Source organism: Eretmochelys imbricata, chromosome 1 (assembly GCF_965152235.1).
Source record: "Eretmochelys imbricata isolate rEreImb1 chromosome 1, rEreImb1.hap1, whole genome shotgun sequence".
NCBI classification, from domain to species: domain Eukaryota; kingdom Metazoa; phylum Chordata; order Testudines; family Cheloniidae; genus Eretmochelys; species Eretmochelys imbricata.
The window spans coordinates 123550023-123571335 of record NC_135572.1 but is presented as its reverse complement, the minus strand read 5'-3'; the positions used below and the strand labels follow the sequence as shown (position 1 = coordinate 123571335).

The 21313-nt window shown below is 39.4% G+C and overlaps 1 protein-coding gene across 1 annotated transcript in view; it reads left to right on the top strand.

The window, feature by feature from the left end:
- Window positions 1–21313, top strand: part of OCA2 (OCA2 melanosomal transmembrane protein) — a 286600-nt gene that overhangs the window by 227772 nt on the left and 37515 nt on the right. The window contains exon 22 of the mRNA XM_077807125.1: window positions 4742–4835. Within this exon, the coding sequence (XP_077663251.1) occupies window positions 4742–4835 (94 nt within the window). The remainder of the gene's footprint in view (window positions 1–4741; window positions 4836–21313) is intronic.

The window sequence follows — 21313 nt, the reverse complement described above, 5'->3', positions numbered from 1 at the left end:
GTCTAAGCCATGGGATGGCTGGGGACCTGGATGGAAAATGAAGGGTGGCTGATGGAAACTCCGGGTAGTTATTTGAATGAACATGGAGTTGCCTGAAATGTACACTTTTATCTGCCGGGTAGTCCCAGACATCTAATAATCAAGTTGTGGCCTGATTAAATCCATATCAAGTGTCTCCTGTCCTCCTTTTGGTATAGCCAGACAATGAGAAACACTATACTTATCACATGGTAATTAATCTTTTTTTACAAAACCATTGCCCTTATGTTAATTATGAACAGATTATGATAGATGTCATTAAATCAAGAAAACCATAAGAATAGTGGCTGTTGCATTGTTGCTTTCTGACATGATGTCTTTGTATAACATTGTGAATAAGCAAATAAGTAACAGAAATAAGTAAAAGTTTATGCTATACCATTTAGCACTTGCTATTCTTTAATAGTCATGCAGTGATTTTATGGACTCCTAGGAAATACTTAATCCTTGTTTACTAAAACATCAACCTGAATGAACTGGACATGTGTATGGGTTTTCATGTACATTAGTCTAATCCTGAATTTTCTATGATTCTTTGGTTGCAAAATTGCTTTTTCACTACTAAATACCTAGCCTACTACAAAGATAGAAATTAAAAGGAGAGGAAACAAAAGGTTGTCCTTATTGTTGATTTCAATTTAATTCCTGAAATCAACTAAGACAAAATCTAATTAAACCACATAAACACGAGAACCATGATAATAAAAAAAAAACTAACCCCAAGCCAAACAAATGAAAATAACCTTCCTACTTTCAGATAACATTTAGGATGATTCCCCCCCAGCTTAAACCCACTTTGAGAAATAAATTCATTGCAAAGGCAGAAACACGAAGATATTATCAGTCCTGTTTCCTTAATCTGAAGGAAGATGTAGATTCATCATGTTACAGTAGCATTGTTTTTGTTGTCTTTTTGATGGTGGTATTTGGCAAAGAAATATGCTGAAATCAAAGCAGAAATCTCTCGTGAAAGTGTTTGGGGACAAAAGACTAGTGATTAGTTTGAATTCTTTTGGAATTAGAAATTCTTTAAGCTTCCCCACCTGATTCCTTTCCTCTCTATTTGCTTTCGGATCTATTTCTTGTGTCTTGCCCTTCTTGTGTCATCTTGTACCAGTACACATGTAAGACACAAGTTTGGTTTAATAACTCTAAATAAATATTTCTTAATGCATTTAGAGGCAGAGATGGAGTGAGGAAATTATCTGTGAAGTTGATGGAGGCCCTCAAATAACAGATACTTCTTGGGTTGGGGATAAATTTCTGAAGGTTTGGTACCAATTTTTTTGTCCTGCTGCACTGTCATTTAGCTTTTCTCTCTACCCCGAAGTAATATGTGAGCCATTTTTTGGAGGAGAGAGGCAGTGAAGCAAATCAGTCGTGGTGCCACAAGTAGAATACTCCATGGTGTTATAACTTCAGGCCCTGATACTCTGAAAGGATCCAGGTGGGTGTGTGCTTGCACTTCCAGGCAGTCCCAGTAACATCAGTGGAACTCCTGGTGGGCATAATGGCCTTCCCCATATGGATTCCTTTGCAGGATCAAGGCCTTAATAGTGGCGTGAACAGCTTAGCTTATTTTTCTCCATGAAACTATTAGAGATTTGGAAATTCTACAGCCAGAAAGGACCACTGTGATCATCTAGTCTGACTCTTGTATAACACAGACTGCAGGACTTCCTAGAAATAATTCCATTTGAACTAGAGCATATCTTTTGTCACTGAGAGCAGCAAATGTGGGAAATGGAGAGAAATTAAGGGATTGTAAAGGAGGTATAACAAAGAAGGTATGTCTACTTATTGTTTTTCAAAAAGAAAAGGAGTACTTGTGGCACCTTAGAGACTAACAAATTTATTTGAGCATAAGCTTTCCACTGAATGCATCCGATGAAGTGAGCTGTAGCTCATGAAAGCTTATGTTCAAATACATTTGTTAGTCTCTAAAGTGCCACAAGTACTCCTTTTCTTTTTGCGAATACAGACCAACATGGCTGCTACTCTGAAACCTGTTTTTCAAGGTTGTTCCTTCATGGTGTAGGAGCAGAGAAAACCAGTATGGAACTATAACATTTTTTATGAAAGAAAAGCAATCCCAAGTGAAAGAGGGAAATATACTCATAGGAAAAATGTGATAATTAAAAAATAGAAAAACACAATCTAGGGGGGCAGTAGCAAGGAAATAATTCAGTTTAAATGAAAAAGAGATAAAAGATGGTGGAGCTGTAGAAGCATATACAGACTTGGGAAAAATTTTTACTTTCTAGGTGCAAAGAAAGTTTGTTTGCATTTTTGCAGAATCACCAAATTGTGACTTTGGATTATCTTCTTTCTGTTTGAAGCCATGCACTGGGATAGGTTTGAAAGTGTTTTTTCTAATTGCACTATTTTGCACAGGTTGAATCCTTGTTAACCCCATGATGAATGTACAACAGCAGTGCAGGGCCCAGAGTAGGAAGAATGGTTCTAACATAGAAGGAAGCTGGACTGGAATTAGAAGACCTGGTTTCAGTTCCTGGCTTAACCAAAGACATGCTATAGGACTTTGGACAAGACATTTAATCTAGTTTGTGCCTCAGTTTCCCCATCTATACAGTTTCCTACCTTGCACAGTTGTTGAGAAGATAAAATCCATTAATGTTTGTGAGGTACTTAGATAGTATCATGATTAAGACTATATAACTATCTAGAGAGTGATCCTGAGGCTCTTAGCAGTGAATCCCCATCACTTGTAGCTTCTTCAGGATGCAGCAGCAACATGCTAGCTTGGTGGCTAGAGTACGATCTTATTCTGTTCACCCTGTGTTCCTCATTGCCTGTAACCACTGTTTTCTTCTTGTCTTATTCTGCTAGAACTCCATTGTTGGTGTAAAACTGGAGTAGCATAGCAGGGAATCAGGCCAAGCTGGCATACTGAATAATTTGGTCATTTAGTTGCTAAATCTCTTAATATTTTGTTAATTGTAATTTGTTTATTACCTATTCCAATCCATTTCTTATCTTCTTTAAAAGAAAAAGGATAAGTCTTCCCCCAAGGTTATTTTTAGTAGAATCCCTCTTGGCCCCATATTTTTTACCTTGACACACTCATACTCCTCCATTCTTTTCCCGTACCTGAACCCCACAGGTTTGTTTTGCTTGAATGTGAGGAGGGTGTTTTACTGTATTGTGTTTTAGACTATATGTGGTGTTGTTCCTGAGCACTTTGGCATGTGGAAAGCTATGTGAACAAAATAATTATTCATGATAGAAGGTTTGCCGGCTTAGTCACTGCAATCTCCAGACACAGCATAAGAATTTTTGGAAAATCATGTGACTGCCTTTCCCCAGCTCTGTTCTTTCATAAGCTGAGCTCTGGGGGACCCAGAATACTTACTAAGTCAAAACAATTAACCTCAGCATTAATTACCTTCTGATCTAGTTCTCTCAAAGTCAGAGCAGTAAAATATCAGTACAGCAATGAGTAGCAGGATCAAAATGTAAGAATGATCTTATGCTAGAGGAAGCACAGGAAAAATACATGCTTAGAACAATGGATTCCTAACATAGTAACATTGGACACAACAGATGAGTTGCGATACTATACTTGGAAAAAGCCCTCTTTTAGAAGGCTGCCCCTTTTGCTAAAAATATCATTTAGAGAAGAGAATGCTGAAAGTATTGTAATTTTCCCCAGCAATGCTCCAGGCCAGATTTATTGGCAAAGGACACCAGTTATGATTGGTAGAGTCAGCTACAAAACTTTTATCAAGTTCAAGCGGGTCTTCCCAACCTAAAGCTTTGGATAATGAATTGGACTGTTTGGATACCTGAATACTTCATTTATTTATATGAAATGGAGTGATTAGAAATGGAATGGCAGAAAGTCAGCTTGAAGGTCAATTGAAAGAATTGCAGAGGAACAAGATCCAGTGTGTACTTCCCCCTCAAAGATACACACATTTTAAAAATACAGCACAAATACTTTGGTATCTCTTGGGGGAGAGATACAAATTGGTATACCACTGACTATTGAAGCTGTACTGGTTTACACAAGCTGATGATCTGGTCCCGGGGTTTTAAAGAGTCAGGACATTTGCAGTTCACTATTTATAAACTGCACTTCCTTGGTACTGAAATTCCACCTTAGTAGAGACACTATGAACAACATCTGTTCCTATCAGCCTACACCTTATTTCAGTTTTTTTTTAAATCACTAGTTTTATGTATGTGTAAAAAAGAGATGTAAATATAAGAGATTAATTTGCCAATCTCATGTATACACAGAAGAAATGCATCCATTTTATTAGTACCCTCAATCAATAGTTCAACATATTGTTGCAGAAATGTGCTTCCTTTCCTCTTTGTCTTCATTTTATCTTGATGGCACCTCTCTGTTTATAAAACCAATAATCAGAAAGTTTCTCTGAATACAGGTCATGGGTGTAATTTTGACTACATAGTGTTATGTTTCATTCCCATTCTCTTTGTTTGCTGGGAATCTGAGGATGATGTGAGGCTTATCTATGAAAGCATTAAGCTATTTATAGGCTGTGAGTTATTGTTGAGATGGCTTCCTTTCAGGTATATGCAAGAGAATTTATTTTTCTTTTCTAAACTAGCAGATCTAAAGTCTTCAACCTAGACTAACTGAATGGCAAATCAAAGGAAGAGTAAGAAGCAAAGGACAAATATAAACTGGCATTAATTTTTTTTTGAATTACAGGTAATGGGACATTGATCGGAGCATCTGCAAATGTTGTTTGTGCAGGAATTGCAGAACAGCATGGTTATGGCTTCTCTTTCATGGAATTTTTCAGGTACATTTTTAGACTTGTTACTTTAAATTTCTGTTTAATTTTCCCTTCAATAAATGTATCCGGAAGCCTGATATAAAATATATTAAGTAATAGGCTCAGTTAACATTTGAAGATGTTAGAAGAGAGTTGATAAGCAGTACGTGGACCTACTGCAGTAAAACAACTTATGTCTTTATTGTTGGGATTAGCCAAGCATCACAAACATGGGCCTGCAGAGTTGTCAGATCTATACAATTCAGGTGGAAGTGGAGCTCCTCAGGGAATAGAGAATCTGAAGATAAGATTTCAGAAAGTGCACCTGACTTCAGTTGACAAGACTTTGGCTTGTTAATTCTAACAGGAAGCTTGGTACCTGGGCACAGTCTAGAAGATTTGGCATAAAGCCAGTGTAACTCCATTGAATTCAGTGAAGTTACACTAATGTAGAACTGGTGTAATGAAGCATCAGTCCCACTACATTCACTTCTAAGCATTTCATTATGAGAAACACAAATGACTGAGAAGTTAGACCAGTGGTTCTCAAATTGTGGTCAGTGGACCATTTGCTGGTCACATGATAGAGGTTTCTTTTATTCATTTCCAGCTTCTGTGTTACATTAACAAAGGTAAGATACATAGAGGGTCAGACCTTAAGCTGGTGTCAGTCTGGGTTGGTGTAGCTACGCTGAAGTCATTGGAGCAACACTGATTTACATCAGCAGAGGATGTTTGGCTCAAATACTTTTAATTTACTTTCCAGGTAACCAATTGCTGTAGCTACCTTAAGAATGTTATGCCATCTTGAATGAGGGAGGGAGGTAATGGTGAGTGGAAGAAGGAGGTCATTGAGACAATCTGTATTAAAATCTAGTTCAGAGAATGAAAAAGTTTGAGTTAAAGAATTTAATGACAAGTTAGATGTTGTCTAAGGGAAGTTAAGGAAAGAATGTATTAGTCCACTTTTTTTTTTGGTGAAGGTCAACTGGACCTAGTGGCCATAGAGTATCTCTGAAGATAAAATCTGGGAAGGGGGAATAAAATAGATCTACTTTCTTATTTCAATTACAGTGAATAGTACACAGACTGGGAGTTGAATGTTTTTTTACTTTGATGATACAGAAAGTAGAAAGACATATTAGAAATGGAGCAAGATGAAGGAGGACAATGGAGGCAATGGTTGAATCAAAGACTTGGCATTTCCTAGTGGACCACCCCTAATATTTTGTCTGAAACCTTCTACTAATATTGAAATGAATTTTTCAGTAGTTTGTTAAACATATTTTAGAATGATTGTTTCTATTGTTATTTGTATATTATAATGAACATCCCTCGTATCACTGGGCCATAGTCTGATACCGTTGCTCATACTGAGTAGCAATTTGCTCCATAAACTGGGTCCCACTCAAGTGAGTAGGATTACTTGTGGAGCAAGGTTCTCTTCAGGCTAAACAAGAGTATCATAATCTGGCTGTTGTGACAAAAAATATAAGGAGTTACTGTAAAAGAAGTATTTCACAATTTGAGCTACTCTATACTTAATTTAAGGTGGTCAGAAGGCGTTCAAGGGACTAAAACTGGCACTTATTGCATTTTACCATTTAATATGTTTTCAAGTTCCTCCAGTCTTTAAGGTGATGATGGGAAGGGATTGATGGGAATTGGGAGATGAAGGACTAAAAATCAAGCCCACTTAAAGATTAAATTACATGTGATTTAGCCAGAATACCATACTGGGTTTATTTTTTACCACTTAACTTGCATATTTGGAGCAGAGAATACAGGAAACTTCTTCCCATAATTTCTGTTCTTTTTTTCTTTTTTGTTTTTTTCCTCTATCTCCCCATCCCTGCTGCTTTCCCTTGTGCTGGTTCTGTGAAAGCTACCAAGCCTGCATGTGGCAGAATCCAGAGCTGAGACATTGGTAATGCTGATGAGAGAGCTGCAAATTTCTGACAAATCCACAAATATGCTGTTAGGAGAATTTGACCCAAACTATCCCTTTAGGCCCTAACATCCACATTTTCTGATCATGAGTTTCAGAAGGACATAATGCAAATCAGATCTATGTCACAAATTTTAAGTTTCAGGACCTTTTTAGACTATTTACGGTCTTATGCAGGGAGGGTGATACACAGTGATTGCTAGTATACTTTTAAGAAATTATAAACGGGTACTTGTACAAAATAGGGTGATGTAGAAATGATGGGCTTATTTTGGATTGCTCTGTGCACATTTGCAGACATTCAGATTGTCCTTTTAGGATTTAGCTTTTCCATCAAGAACTTTGACTTTTTGGAAAAAAATGAGAAACAGAAAAATTTCCCCAGTTGGATTTCATCCTCGTGGTGACCACATTCCCCCTTCTTGCTGTGCCATCATGGCACTTCATGAGAGTCCATCCACAGGAGGTGGAGTCCAGCTGTAGATACTGGTCCATAGAGCAAAATGGGGGCATGGAGCTCCTGAACTCCAATCTCCATGAGGCACCTTTTCCAAGTGACAATTTTGTAGCTGAAAACTGAAAAGTTTTCAGGTGTTCCCTTTTTTAACAAAAAGTCAAAATTTTCCATGGAAAGCTTACATTTGTCGTGGGAAATTTAATTTACCCAAACACTAAATTTTCCATTGAAAAACAGTTTTGATGCAAAATTTTTGACCAGCCCTACTAATGATAACATTTCAAACTCAATGAGAAACCCTCAAGGCGCGGCAGAATCACTCTTCCCCTGAGTGGTAGGATACAGGTTTTGACAGGATGCACCCAGAACCTAGCTGCTGCCGCTGCTGTGTCTCAGAGCTTGTCTAGATGAATAGTTAGTGCACTGCAAGCCGGGGTATAAATCTACCTTGCAGAGCATGCTGTGCACTAATTGTCTGTGTGGACCCTGCTGCCATACACTAAAAGTTCCATAGTGTGCTTTGATCTACCTGGCTTTGAACTGGTGTGACTGAGAGTGGAATTTGGCTAGTAGTATTTTATTGGAACTGTATTTATGAAAGGAATGGCAAGACTGTTACTGATGAGGAATTAATTCACAGCTAAAAATCTGGCTTCTGCTCCCTACTTTTTGTATTTCTGTAGGATCATAGCCTCTGGTCATCCCCCTTCTCAATGTTTAAGTGCAGGTTAGTGGCACTAAGGAGGAATGAATGAATACCTACATGTGCTATTCAGAAGGACGCTTGTCAGATAGAAGTAAAATAAATACTTTCAGAAGCTATTAACCATGAATCTTGTTTGGTGGTTCAAGTTTGTGGGCCAGATCATCAGCTAGTATAAATTGCCATAGCTTCATTGACTTCAATTGGAACTAGGTTGATTTACACCATCTATTGATCTGATGCTGAAGATTGATTTTTCTGTATGATACACTTCACATCTGTAAGACTCAATGTTAGACTATTCCAGATACCTTTCATACCATTAGAGATATAGTTCATTTTCCTGCAAATACAGAACTGGGCACTATGATATATTTTCTAGTGTTTTATCCAGTCTAAATTTATAGTCCCAAGTGAACAAACTTCACCAATTCCTTAAAAGACATTTTAGAGGGCTAGTAGGAAGCTTTTCCTGATAATTCTTCATTATTTTCCATTACTCCTAGTTACATCAGTATTTCAGAGTGGTCCCATCTGACCTTAAAAATCTAGGAATACAGTATTAAATAATTCTACTTCTCCATGGAGCTAACACATTTCCTAGATGTGTAGACTGTTATTGTGGCCCGTTTAACAGGGTGGCAGGACTTTGCTGTTAAACATCCTTGTTAACAGGTTTCTAAAGTCTGCAGGTAAATACTGAATGATTCCTGCTGAGTCACTGTGGCTCATTAAATCCAGTTTGGATGTATGAGCATGGGAGAATCTCTCAAGAGAGAAGGAACTAAGACAGAGGAAATTTTGAAGGAAAAGCTCGGATCAGCCAAGTTCAGGAAGGAAGTTTTGGCTGAGGCTTCAGCTGTATTATTATTTTTTAAGTTATTAATGAAGTTAATTAGCTGAGGGGGATTAATAGGGGGAATGAGTTTGGACACTGACTCAGCATGTTGTACTCTGCTGAAGATGGGAAGGGAACTCAGCCCAACTGCATTATACCCAACCACTCTCCTTAGAAATTGTTTAGCCAAGCACTACTTATTTGCTTTTTAATGTTTCCTCCTGAGCAAATCTCTCTTGTTTCAGTTTGTTTCTCTTTGAACTTCCTTCAGTTTGGTAGTATCATTTGGGTAATACGGAGCCCAGGAATTAATTCAATATTCCAGGTGCACTCTCACTACAGCCATGTGAAGAGAGAGTGCCTGTATTTTTCCTTTGTTCTTTGACCTGATATCTTTGCTTACAAATATTTAAATTACTCTAGCTTTTTCTGCAAGCCTTTACCATTTCAAACTCATGCCTAATTTCCTATACACTTTTAACCCTCAGTCTCTTTCAGTATGTATTTGCCCCAGATGTAATTGCTTGCATTTTTGCATAAACATGTCACCATAGGATGAAGACAGAAGAAAATATATTAAAGTTTTGTGCAAAGTATTATACGAGTGGTGTGTGGATGGCCACAAGGATAAACATTACAACAATAAATATACATACGGATGTGATGGAAAGCAGAAAGATCAGAATGCAGAGGGGTGTCCTCTGTACAAGGTGAATGGTAAAAATGTGAAAACCTAACGAGCCTAGTATTTCTGGAGCTAAGAGCAATTTTGTTTGGCCCTGTAGCAAAACACCACCATTGTCTGTGATGAAAGATGTAATCAAGAAATCACAGATGAGAGATCAAGCTGTTTTCATAGAAAAAGAAAGTGGCAAAATGTACTAATTTTATTTCAGTCAGATAGTTGGTGACTGGGAATTTGGTATGGTGGAGAATAAACTGGGTAGGAAGAATAAATAGAATTACTTTATACAATTAAGTAATTATATGGATAACAATGATTTGGCATTTGAAGAAGAGAGCCTGTAGGGAGGGACTGGTGTGAGCTCCTGGGGCCTAATTTAGAATTCATGGTAAAATTAAGTGGGTAAAAACATAGAAGTACTCACTATATTTTTGGCATGTTTTGTTATTCCTCTATTATTCCTATCCCTCATTATGGCATCTAGAATGATGAATTAATATTCTTTAGCTTCACTGGGAGTAACAATAATTTGAAAGTATTTGAAAAATATTAGTTTATAGTGATAGATTCAGAAACAAATTGTTTTATTAGTAGGATTTATCCCTGAGGGGTATACTTTATAACAAAAGTGGTTCCAGTAGGATATCCCATTTATCCTTGCTGGAGAGCAGTGACCCATACAGACTGTGATGCCTTCAGTGATGATTGTCACTCACACGTAGGAGGAAAAATGTGATGTCTTAATGCTACTCCCTGTGCGTCCTATTTCCACAACACATTAAAATTGTTTGTGTAAAATACTGAGCTCTGCAAAGCCACATAAATCTCCTTACTTGATTATCTGTAAGAGAGCAGTAGTCCTATTCCTTCCAGTTCATTTCTTTTAGTCTACGTTCTCAGACTCTTTTATTACTAGTACTTCAGAAAAGTGCTGTCTTCCAAAATAGCTCCTTGCTCCTCAAACTCAGTCTGTCATGCCACACCACTGCTGTTCTAGTACTGGGCCTGTCAAGAGTGCAGACTATCCAGTTGTACTGGTTTTGGTGATGGAGACATTCACTGAGGAATCTTACAGTGAAACTAGGGTTACCAACTTTCTAGTCACACAAAAGCGAACACCTTATCCCTGCACCTTCCTTGAAGCCCTGCCCCCTGCTTACTATATTCCCCCTCCCTCGGCGGCTCGCTCTCTCCCACCCTCACTCACTTTCACGGGCTGTGGCAGGGGATTTGGGTGTGGGAGAGGTGAGGGCTCTAACTGGGGGTGCGGGCTCCAGGGTGGGGCCAAAAATGAGGTGTTCAGGGTATGGGAGGGGGCTCTGGGCTGGGGCAGGGAGTTGGAGTGCGGGAGGGGGTGAGGGCTCAAGCTGGGGGTGCGGACTCTGGGGTGGGGCTGGAGGATGAGGGGGTTGGTGTGCAGGATGGGGCTCCAGGTTTTGTGGGGGGCTCAGGGCAAGGGCAGGGGGATGGGGTTTGCGATTGGGGCGTGGGCTTACCTCAGTGGCTCCCAGTCAGCGGCGCAGCGGAACTAAGGCAGGCTGCCTGCCTGTCCTGGCACCATGCTGCATGTGCCCTGGAAGCTGCCAGCAGGTCTGGGTCCTAGACGGGGGGGCCAGGAGTTCCTGGCCTATGGGAGTGCAGAGCCCCGTGGCCCTGCCGTCTAGGAGCCAGACCTGCTAGCCGCTTCCACGGTGCAGTGCAGTGCCCCAGGACTGGTAGGGACGAGACTTCCTTAGCGCTGCAGCACAGCCAACCAGACTTTTAACGGTCCCTTTTCGACCCGGTGTTCCAATCGAAAACCAGACACCTGATCACCCTAAGTGAAACAATCATTTAACTTGTGGTTTTTGATAGTTTTGTGCAGCTACGCAGCTCCAGAAGGAAAAATCTAGAACTGTACATGGCAGGTTTGCCATGCTTCCAGGATTGTCCTGGAGTCTCCAGGAATTAAAGATTAATCTTTAATTAAAGATGATGTCATGTGACGAAACCTCCAGGAACATGTCCAACAAAAATTGGTAATCCTAGTCTCAGGATGCTTCAGAGTGTGGGGGACCAGCCCGTACATAACACAATTATGGGAGCTGCTGCTAGCAGAAAGGAATTTGGCATTTTCCACTATTAGCATGCTTAAGGAATTCAATTATTCAGCCAACTTCATTTGGATTTTCCAATCGCATTCACTTTTAGGATGAGACCAAGCACAGAGACTTTCAGCTCACTGAGATGAGAAGGTAGTTCACCCTTTGTGCTTCTTCAAGTATTATGTTCTCTGCTGAGATTGCTGGGAAGGGTGTCAGTTGTTACTGGTGACTATCTGAAAAACAAATGAAAGATTTTCAAAAGCACTCAACAGTTGCCTGATTCTGCTGCCGTTGATGTCAGTGGCAGTTTTACCATTGACCTCAGCGGCAGCATCACTTTTGAAAATCCCACCCTAAATGTCCTCCCCACCAAAAACAATGAAAATACTTGCAATAGAGAGTGGTTTATTTTCGTTTCAGTGTGCTGCTTTGGTTTCATTTTTGTAAGGTGTAGCAAGAACAAAGAGGAAAATGCAAATTAATGACATTTGTTGCTTTGTTTTTAAGCAAAAAAGTGCAGAACAATTTAGTATTTTTGAGCATTTCAGTCGGAAGAATTTTTCCTTTTCCAACTTGAAATAGGATTTGTCTACATTAGGTGTAATTTTTCATGGAGTTTAGCATGTGTAAAGGTTTTCTTGTCTTCTAATTATGACCAATACTTTTGAAAAACATAGTTGGGTTTGTGGAAATTGAAAGTAATTGCTTTTTTTTTTAAATTGTCAAGTGTCCTTGATTGGATTAGCAAATTCATTTGCCAATTAAATTATGTGAAAATGAAAGAGTGAGCTTTGGGTCATACTCTGCTTTAAAAGAATAAATAGGATTAATTGCTGTGAGTCAGTTGTTAAAAATAGTTTTTGTTTTACCTTTCATGCTGTATATAATTCATGTATCTTAGTACATGAACAATTACATTTAAAAGCACATTACAAAATAAGTCAAAATTGGGATAAAATCCACACAAAGCCGTAGATCCTGCAACAATTTACAAACATGCTTAATTTGATTACTATGAGTAGTCCCAGGGTATGTCTACACTAAAAATGTATCAGCTGAAGCCGTGCTGCTGTCGTGATTCAGAGTAGACGCTTAACTACAGTGACTGAAGGAGTTCTTCCATTACTGTAGTAAATCCAGCTCCCCAAGAAGCAGTAGCTTGGCTGATGGATGAATTCTTCTGTTGTCCTAGTGCTGTCTACACCAGGGCTTAGTTTGGCTTAACTTCTTCTCTCATGAGTGTGATTTTTTTACACCCCTGTGTGATGTACCTGGATTGACCCAACTTTCTAGTGTAGGCCAGCCCTAAGTGAAGTCAGGAGATAGTGGTAGTAAAGCTAAGAATGTGCATGAGGATTTGCAGGATTGCGGCCTAAATACTTCCCAGTGCACTTCTGCACAAGTACATTGGTATGCCCGTATATAGTGAAATGGAGGATTAAGGCATAAAACAGTAGATTATGTATTTGGGTGAACAGCAGGGAAAAACTGACTATAAATATTTGTGCAAATTTAAAATTATTCTTTATTTGATCATATTTATGACTGTCTTGTGGTCATCCCCTCTACACATTTAAACTTCTATGTGTCTGAATATTTGCCCAAAAAATCACCAGAAGTACTTTTCAAGGTACATATTTGCTTGTAAAATATTTAATTCACATTTTGCACTATTTTACTTAATTAGGTAAATTTATCTAATGATAAGAAAACCAGAAATAATAATATCACGTGGCATATGCAACTAATTAATGTAGTGTGGATTGCAGAGTGCTACCTACAGGTAAAAATATTTTCTGAAGAAATTCATAGATAATTCTGAATAATTAATAAAGCTGAGACGTTCTTGGTGATCATGTAGAAGTTTCTGAGGACTCTTTACATGATTTTAAAATGTGATTGTAAATAACATAATCTGTGCGTGTCTGTGTATATATGGAATACATGGTGGAATTGCATAAAGGTTTTGTTGACGTGAGTTTGGGAGGTTTGGATTACTCATGAGCGGCAAAACTATGAATACAGGACTCTTATGCCAGTAAAACCTTTATACGCCACCACACCATCATGTACCCTTTATAATATGATACAGAAATCTATTTTAGGAATTTTTGTGGAGAATTAAAAAAAGTTGGGACAATTTCTTGTATCCCTCTACATGTTAAGATGTTACCATTTACCATTAGTGTAAATGCACAGAGTGCAGAGAGAGAGAGAAAATAAAATGAATACATGCAAACCATCTCCCAGTAGGACCTCAAATGGCTTTTTCAGACACAAAAATTCCATCAATATACAGTCAGATATCTTGGCTGCCTCCAGAAGGACCAGAGTGAGTGCTAGACTCCGCTGGGAACCCAGGAATCTCCCCTTTTCAATAGAATGGAGTTTTCATTTGTAGACTTGTAGGGCTGCAAAATAGTAGACATTAGGACCAAATTGTCTGCTTGTGTAAGTGAGCAGAAATCTCTTATACTAGCAAGGAATTTGCCCCCAAAAGTGACATTTTATATGCAGAAGAGATGTCCATGTCTCTGGGGACTGGATCTTGCCTGTCCTGGGTCTCAATCAGGTATATTTTTGGGGTATATTCTGCATTTGATAGTGTGGAGAAATGTATCTATGGAAGGTTGTTTTTTTGAAAAACAGTGGCTCTTTGGAGATACTCAAAGATTTGGAATGTGTGATTCAGTCTCTGGGAGACAAATTAGTGGAAAGGTCATAAGTATGAGATAAATTGCACCAGTGAGTGATAAATTATTTATAACATCTTTCTAATTTATGGGATGGGTATGATCTCCATATTTAGGATGTGTGTGTGTATATTTTCTCCTATCCATGAAATGCAGCCACTTCTATGTAAAATATGAAAAGTATTTAACAAAACAGTCACAACACTGAATAACAATAAGCCATAGAAGTTAAAAGTACATTGTTGTTAAAATAAAAAGGGTAGGCAGGATGCAATTCTTTCATTAGAATTTAGCATGAAAACCCGGGTTCACTCACTTTACTCTTTAAAAATATCAGGGGATCATTAGTAACCACAATTGTTCAGTACTTCCTTTTTATTGTTAGTAGGAATATAAGAGGATAAATACTTTAGTTTTAATTTATTTAATTTATTTTTAAACATGTTAGTTGTGTCAAATGTGGGTGGAAGTCATTTCAAGTATCAGAAAGACTAGCTTAGTTATAAATGTCTATGCTAAATGTAGAGATCATCTGGGTGACCACTGTTATTAAGGACTATGTTAAGAATCAGATTCAAAGCTTGCCATGAGATAAGTCATGACCAATTTAAAGTAATTTAATGACTTACAAAATCAATCAGTGAACAGCGAGGAGTTCTGTAAAGCAAAATAAGATTTTTGTCACGTTGACCATAACACATTCTCACTCATCCTTCCTAAATATTATCTTCCAGCGAACTCAATATCTAATATCATCTTGACATCATTTTGAACACTAATGATTTCCAGATAAACTTTTTGTCAGTGACAGGTACTGGTCACTATATTGTTGTTTGTGCCATCATGCTCTTATGCACATTGCCTGCTCTTCTATAGGTTTTCAAGGAATCTTGAACTATAATTTTCCTCATAAAGCAAAGTCACATAAAACATTTGGTCAAAGTTTCTTTAGCAATCTTATCATTAGCATAATACTTGAAAAGTAATGTATTTATCAGTGTATACATGCCAATAATTTCTAGTTTATTTTACATGTTGGAAAGGAAGTGGCAAAAGGAGAATTTGAGCTGAAGAATATCAAAGACAATTTAAAATCAGAGGAGAATTGGGGGTGAATATCTGGGGAGCTTTCTAGACCAGTAAGGCGCTACTTTCATGCAGTCTGGCATAGATACATTAGACCTCCATGTTCCCATGTATCCTGGAGGTGGGGAGTTCATCCTGAGAGATGCCAGGCAGTGTTATGTCTATAGGACCCCTCTCTTGGTTTTCTCTTAAGAGGGTAACTTTAAAAATTATCTGGGGTGAGGGTTCACAGGTGACATGCTGAAGGAAGCCACTGAGGGGATGAATAGAATCCCTGCATTCCTTTGCTGTCCCAGCCCTACCCCATTCCTGGCCAGTACTACTCACTTTTTGAGATGTACAGACCTTCTGTAGCTCCCAACAGAGGTTATGATCAGTTTCTTGTGCTGTGGCCTTCTACCTTACACCATGGAGTTCTTGCCAGCAGGATCCACTGTCAGGATTATGCAGTAGAAGTAGATGCAGTCCCTGGGGTGAATCATGGCTTAGGTCTTTTAGAGTGTAAGGTATTGTCCAATGGAATGTGTAGAAGTCCTCTTGATTGAGTTAAATTTAGGGAGGACAGGGCACTCAAGAAAGTAGGAAATAGGACATGATGACCTAATAAGTATTTTTCCATCTTCACATTATTTCAATAGGAGACAGTGATAGTGGTATCCAGTGAGATTTTGAGTAGTGTGCGCAAGCACTACTCAAACTTTTACTCAAAAGTTTCTCATGCACCTAATTCCTAACTTTCTGTTCTTCAGCTATTACAGCATTGGCCCTCTCTTGTACTGTGGTTTCTCTGTGTTGAACTGTGAAATATCTTGAGAGTTTTGTTATATAGACAAATGTCGAAACACAACACTTACTGCACATGTGTACTACATCAAATAAATCTCATAATGGGATAATTTCTGTGCTAGTTTACCACTTGTTGATATAGGTATTGCCATTGTTGTCCTTTTATCAGAGGAGCCTCAGAATGTATATAATAAGATTCCAGGATTGTCACTCTGTCTGTGTCACTCTGAAGCCTAGAATGTCTTTTGGGTCAGTGTGAAGCAATAGAAACAGCTACAAGCACAGCTGAGAACTCTTTTTGTTTGTAATATCACCAGGTGCAATCATCACTGGGATTTGTGGTTTGTTAATGTCCAACTTTTAAATTCTCAGTCATTGCGATTTTATGCCAAGAGGCCTAGAACATTGTGATGTCAGAGGTAACTCAACCAATCACCACCCATACTCTTCAGCTAATTTAATGCAACAATTTCATTGGTTGTAGAATGGACACTGCACAGATGGTAGATTTACTTGGCCCAGCTGTCACACTTGTGTGACATGGGCAGAACCATCCCTTGGGGAGGGTGAATCAGGGCGACTGCCCTGGGCCCTGTGCTTTGGGGGGGCCCTATGCTTCCATAAAATCGGGACTGTCCTGATATTTAGCCCTTTGTCCCGCATCCCGACTGATGTATAATCGGGACACCATTTGTCTTGATATTCAGGTGAGGAGGTGAACGGGAAGGCGAGCGGCAAGTAGGCAGGTGGTTGAGGAGGCGAGTGGCAGGTGAGTGGGTGGCCAGTGAGGAGGAGAGCGGCAGCTGGGTGGGCGGATGCTTAGGAGACTAGTGGGGAGGCTGATTTCTCCCGGGTCCCGCACCCTCCTGGGGACGGCCCTGGACATGGGTTTTCAGGTACTAATATAAATAATCTCACTTACATTCTCCAACCCTAAAGATGGGAGTAAAATCAACACCTCTGAAGGAGAAACCACTCTTTTCTCAGCTTTATTATGTACTGTAAATCCTGGTCTGATGCTGTTAATTTCATATAAATGAATGTTGCAGTACTGAAGGAAGATTATTTTTCATAGGCTGAATGCTTTTGTGCAGGGTATCCAAACAGTTCTTAAACTATTGTTCTAAAATTATCCTCAGCAGATAGTTTATACATATTTTTGTTTTATCTAAACCATCCAGAGAAAAAAAGAGAGAGATTTTCTTTAAGTACTTGCACAGTGATGGTATTAGGTGATTCTCCTGAGATGCTTTCTGTGCCAATGTGAAATCTCTAGTGTTAGTTTAGAAGTTAGTTCCCAGCTTTATAAAATATTGATGTCAGATTTTTGAGAAATGTTTTGAAATGAATAAAATAATCTTTGCATGGAGAGATTTTTGAAGGATCTCCCAAGACTAGGATTTGAATAGCAGGTGGGGGTGAACTGTGACAAAATAAAGCATTAGTAAAGCAGAATGGTTGCTCCACAAAATGGATGAAGGACTAGAAAATATTCTGCAGGGAACAGCTCTTCATTGGCAGAGGGATGGCATCTAATACAAGTCTTTTCCATCACCAATGTATCTGACTATGATGTTTCAGATTTAAGCCTTGACCAAATAGCTCATTTGTAACTGGTTGAGAAACAATATTCACCTTTCCAGTAACTTCTTCAAGTCTGCAAAAGTCCAGTGGTTTCCTTCATTTTTACAATATGTATGAAGACTACACTGAGTGTCGCTGCCCCAGGATCAAGTAAAGCTATTTGGGAAAGTATTGCATATGAATTTGCATAATTTTATAGTGCAGTGCAATACCCTACAACTAGAGCACGGTTAGTTATCCATTGTTAGGGGATACATTGATTGAGAAAAGGAATATTTTATATTTGATTAAACTCCTGCTGCATGAAGGCAGGTGTTATCCTAGTCTCTGTGGTGATGTCTGCTTTAGAGTTGAAGTAAACATGCTTTTGTTAAATGCTGAAAAGCATGAAGTAAAGGTCATATTTATCATTATGCTGATGTGCTTGTCACGCTTGTAGTTTCGAAATTAAAAAAAGAAAAAACCTAGTCTGTTAAATCAGAGATGCTATTTTTTACAGCTAAAAGAGGTCAGAACATTATTTTTCCAGATAATCCATCAATGCCAGGGTGAGTGAGTTTCCAGAGTCCGTAATGTTAATGGTTCAGCGAGAATGTGTGTGTTTCTGTGCTGCCATTGTAGTCCAGCATTTTTTTCATTGTCTAACACCGAATGAAAGGCTTAATTGTTATCACATAAGCATTGGCTGGAATCTTCCACAGCCCTTGAATTATACAACTCACTGATTGTCAACACCCTTACTGTCTTTTCATTGCCTAGCTAGAATTGGAGAAACATTTAGGGGAAAACTTGTGCCTTGTGTTGCACAGCTGTGGGCCTGGGGAGGAGAAATCACAGAATCCCTACTGCCTTTCCTCCCCTGAAGTGAACAGCATGACTGAATCTCTCCCTAGTGCTGGGAATGGGAACCAGTTAGCACCACAAGCAACCCAGCACATCCCAGAGGAAATGGTCTGTGTTTTTCAAGGGTGTGTCCAGCTAGCCAGTGTGCCATGCTGTGGTCAGCAAGGTCAGGTATTACGCAAACAGGGAAAATAGAAAATTGATGATAAGCAGGGACAATTTCTTATTACTTTAGATATGTACAAATTCTAAACAACCAAGCAAACAAAAGATGTGCCTAGTCATACACTAGATGCCAGTGGCATACCTTACAAATAGAATGTTAAAACATCATGAAACACACAATATGAAACCAAATAGAGTTAAAAAGATAGGAAATATACAGTGTAAGGGTACATTTTGCTCAGGTATTCAGATTAATTCTAGAATACCATGGCTGCACTTTCTTGCTTTTATTCAATCAGCCCAGACTCTGCCCTATGATACCCATGTACAACTTCCAATCAGATCAGAGGGACTAGTGCACACAAATGAGGAGAAAATTTGGCTGCAATTTATTTTGCTAAAGATCCTGAGTTCTGTAATATGTGTAAAGTACAGAATTGGCTTGACGCTTCTTTGTTTCTACTTTTGTGCAGATGCCTCAGTCATCTCTTGTATATATCTCTCTCCTTACTATATTTTCCATTCTGTGCATCCGATGAAGTGGGCTGTAGCCCACGAAAGCTTACGCTCAGATAAATTTGTTAGTCTCTAAGGTGCCACAAGTCCTCCTCGTTCTTTTTTGCGGGTCCAGATTAATACGGCTGCTGCTCTGAAACCTCTAGTTCAGTGGTTCCCAAACTTGTTCCGCTGCTTGTGCAGGGAAAGCCCCTGGCGGGCCGGGCCGGGCCGGTTTGTTTACCTGCCTCTTCCAGCAGCTCCCATTGGCGTGGAGCAGCGAACCACGGCCACTGGGAGCCGTGATTGGCTGAACCTGCGGACACAGCAGGTAAACAAACAGGCCCGGCCCACCATGAGCGGCGGAACAAGTTTGGGAACCACTGCTCTAGTTAATAGTTTTTATAAGAGCAAGGAAGTTCTCTTCCTTCCCAACTTGCTTTCCAAGAAGATAGTAAGTATCTCCACCACATCCACTCCTCCCGTGGCTATCCCTGCTGTTCTTCACAGCTGAGAGCCCTAGAGCTAAGTGTTATTTCCCATCTTAAAAAGCTGAGTCAGAAGTTACGCTGCAGTGTTGCAATTTAACTTTGTATGTAACAGACAGAATGGGGCCACACCAGAGTTGCAGTAATGCCAAACTATTTTTTAAATGATCTTTCTGTCTGCTAAAGTGATATACCTGTGATATCCAGGGAAACCATGTTTGCATCATTTCCCAGAATTGTGATTAGAAGCTGCCCACCATTTCAAGTGCCTCCAAGGGGCACTTCACTCTTGGATAGTCTGGATTCTCCTATTAAGAATCCATTTTTTAAAGCGTAATGAGAAGTACTATGCAACTTTTGATTCAGCTTTTTAAATATTAAAGGCAAGTTCTTCTTTTTTAAAAAGTCCCACTTTCATGTTCAAGGGAAACTCATCATCTGGTGGTGATGAAGTGGAGGAGAAGGAAGGGCAGAGTGAGTGCAGCTGACACTGCAGGGAGGTGGAGGGTACAGATAAGGCTGTTGTCTTCCAGAGAAGCAAGGAAACCTGGCGGGAAAAGTTAATTTCAGGCTGCTTAAAGGAGTAGGGATTTATATTTTGTATTCATTTTCAGTTGATTTTAGGTTATTTTAATTATAGATCTCCTTTAGTGACATAATGATAGATTTTATTAATTTTTTTTTACAATGTAGCCTGTTGACTAAGGGTGTGATGTCCCCTTTTAGTGGCTGGTCCATACACAGGATAAAAGCCTGCTAGTAGAACCTCCTAATAGAGTTATTTCTTTGCTCAAATTGTACAGGCCTGTGCTCTGGGTGCCTGAACCAAAGCTTACTGAACTTAGTCTGAGTCTTTCCATTAACTTCTGTGGGCCCTTGGATCTGGTTTCTAACAGTGAAGGTCCCAGGTAGGGTTGCCAGACGTCTGGTTTCAGACCAGAACTCCTTGTCAAAAAGGGACTGTAGCAGCTCCAGTCAGCACCACTAAAAGTTCGCTGAAAGTCCAGCTAAGGCAAGCTCCCTGTTGCTCCCAGAAGCGATTGGCATATCTGGTTCCTAGCCGCAGAGGTGGCCACGGGGCACTGTGTGTTATACCAATAAAATAAAAACCAGCAGGATCTTATTAAAGGGGAAAAGGCAAAATGCCACGTTTATTGTGAATACAGAAAGAATCATGGTAAGCAATTAGTTATAGCTATAACATTCCATTCAATTTCATATTTATTCACACATTCATTCATACACATACACACACAGGTTCTGCAAGGTTGTTATCATAGTTACCAGCCTTACAGTTGCTTGTGCCAAGCCACTGGCCAGGTGACCTGGACACAAGGAGGGAGCAGGGCCTTGTCAGATGCTCATCTGATGCTCCTGGAAGTTGGTTTGCAGAATCAGACCCCAAAGTTCTCAGTTTCTAGAGTCCATTTTTATAGGAATTTATTCCTATGCCAGTCTATGGGAATTGCTTCATCATGCTGTTGCTGAATCAATCAGCAGATGGCACATTCCTGACGGCTCCGTGCTGCCAGATGTTATCTTGTTCTTCGGTTCTCTCATCCTTGAGGCTGTTGGGTGGATTCCAGTCTGCCCTCCAGGGGTCCTCTGGTTGTTTCCACTTGACACCTTCTTCAGCCAATCAACACTGGA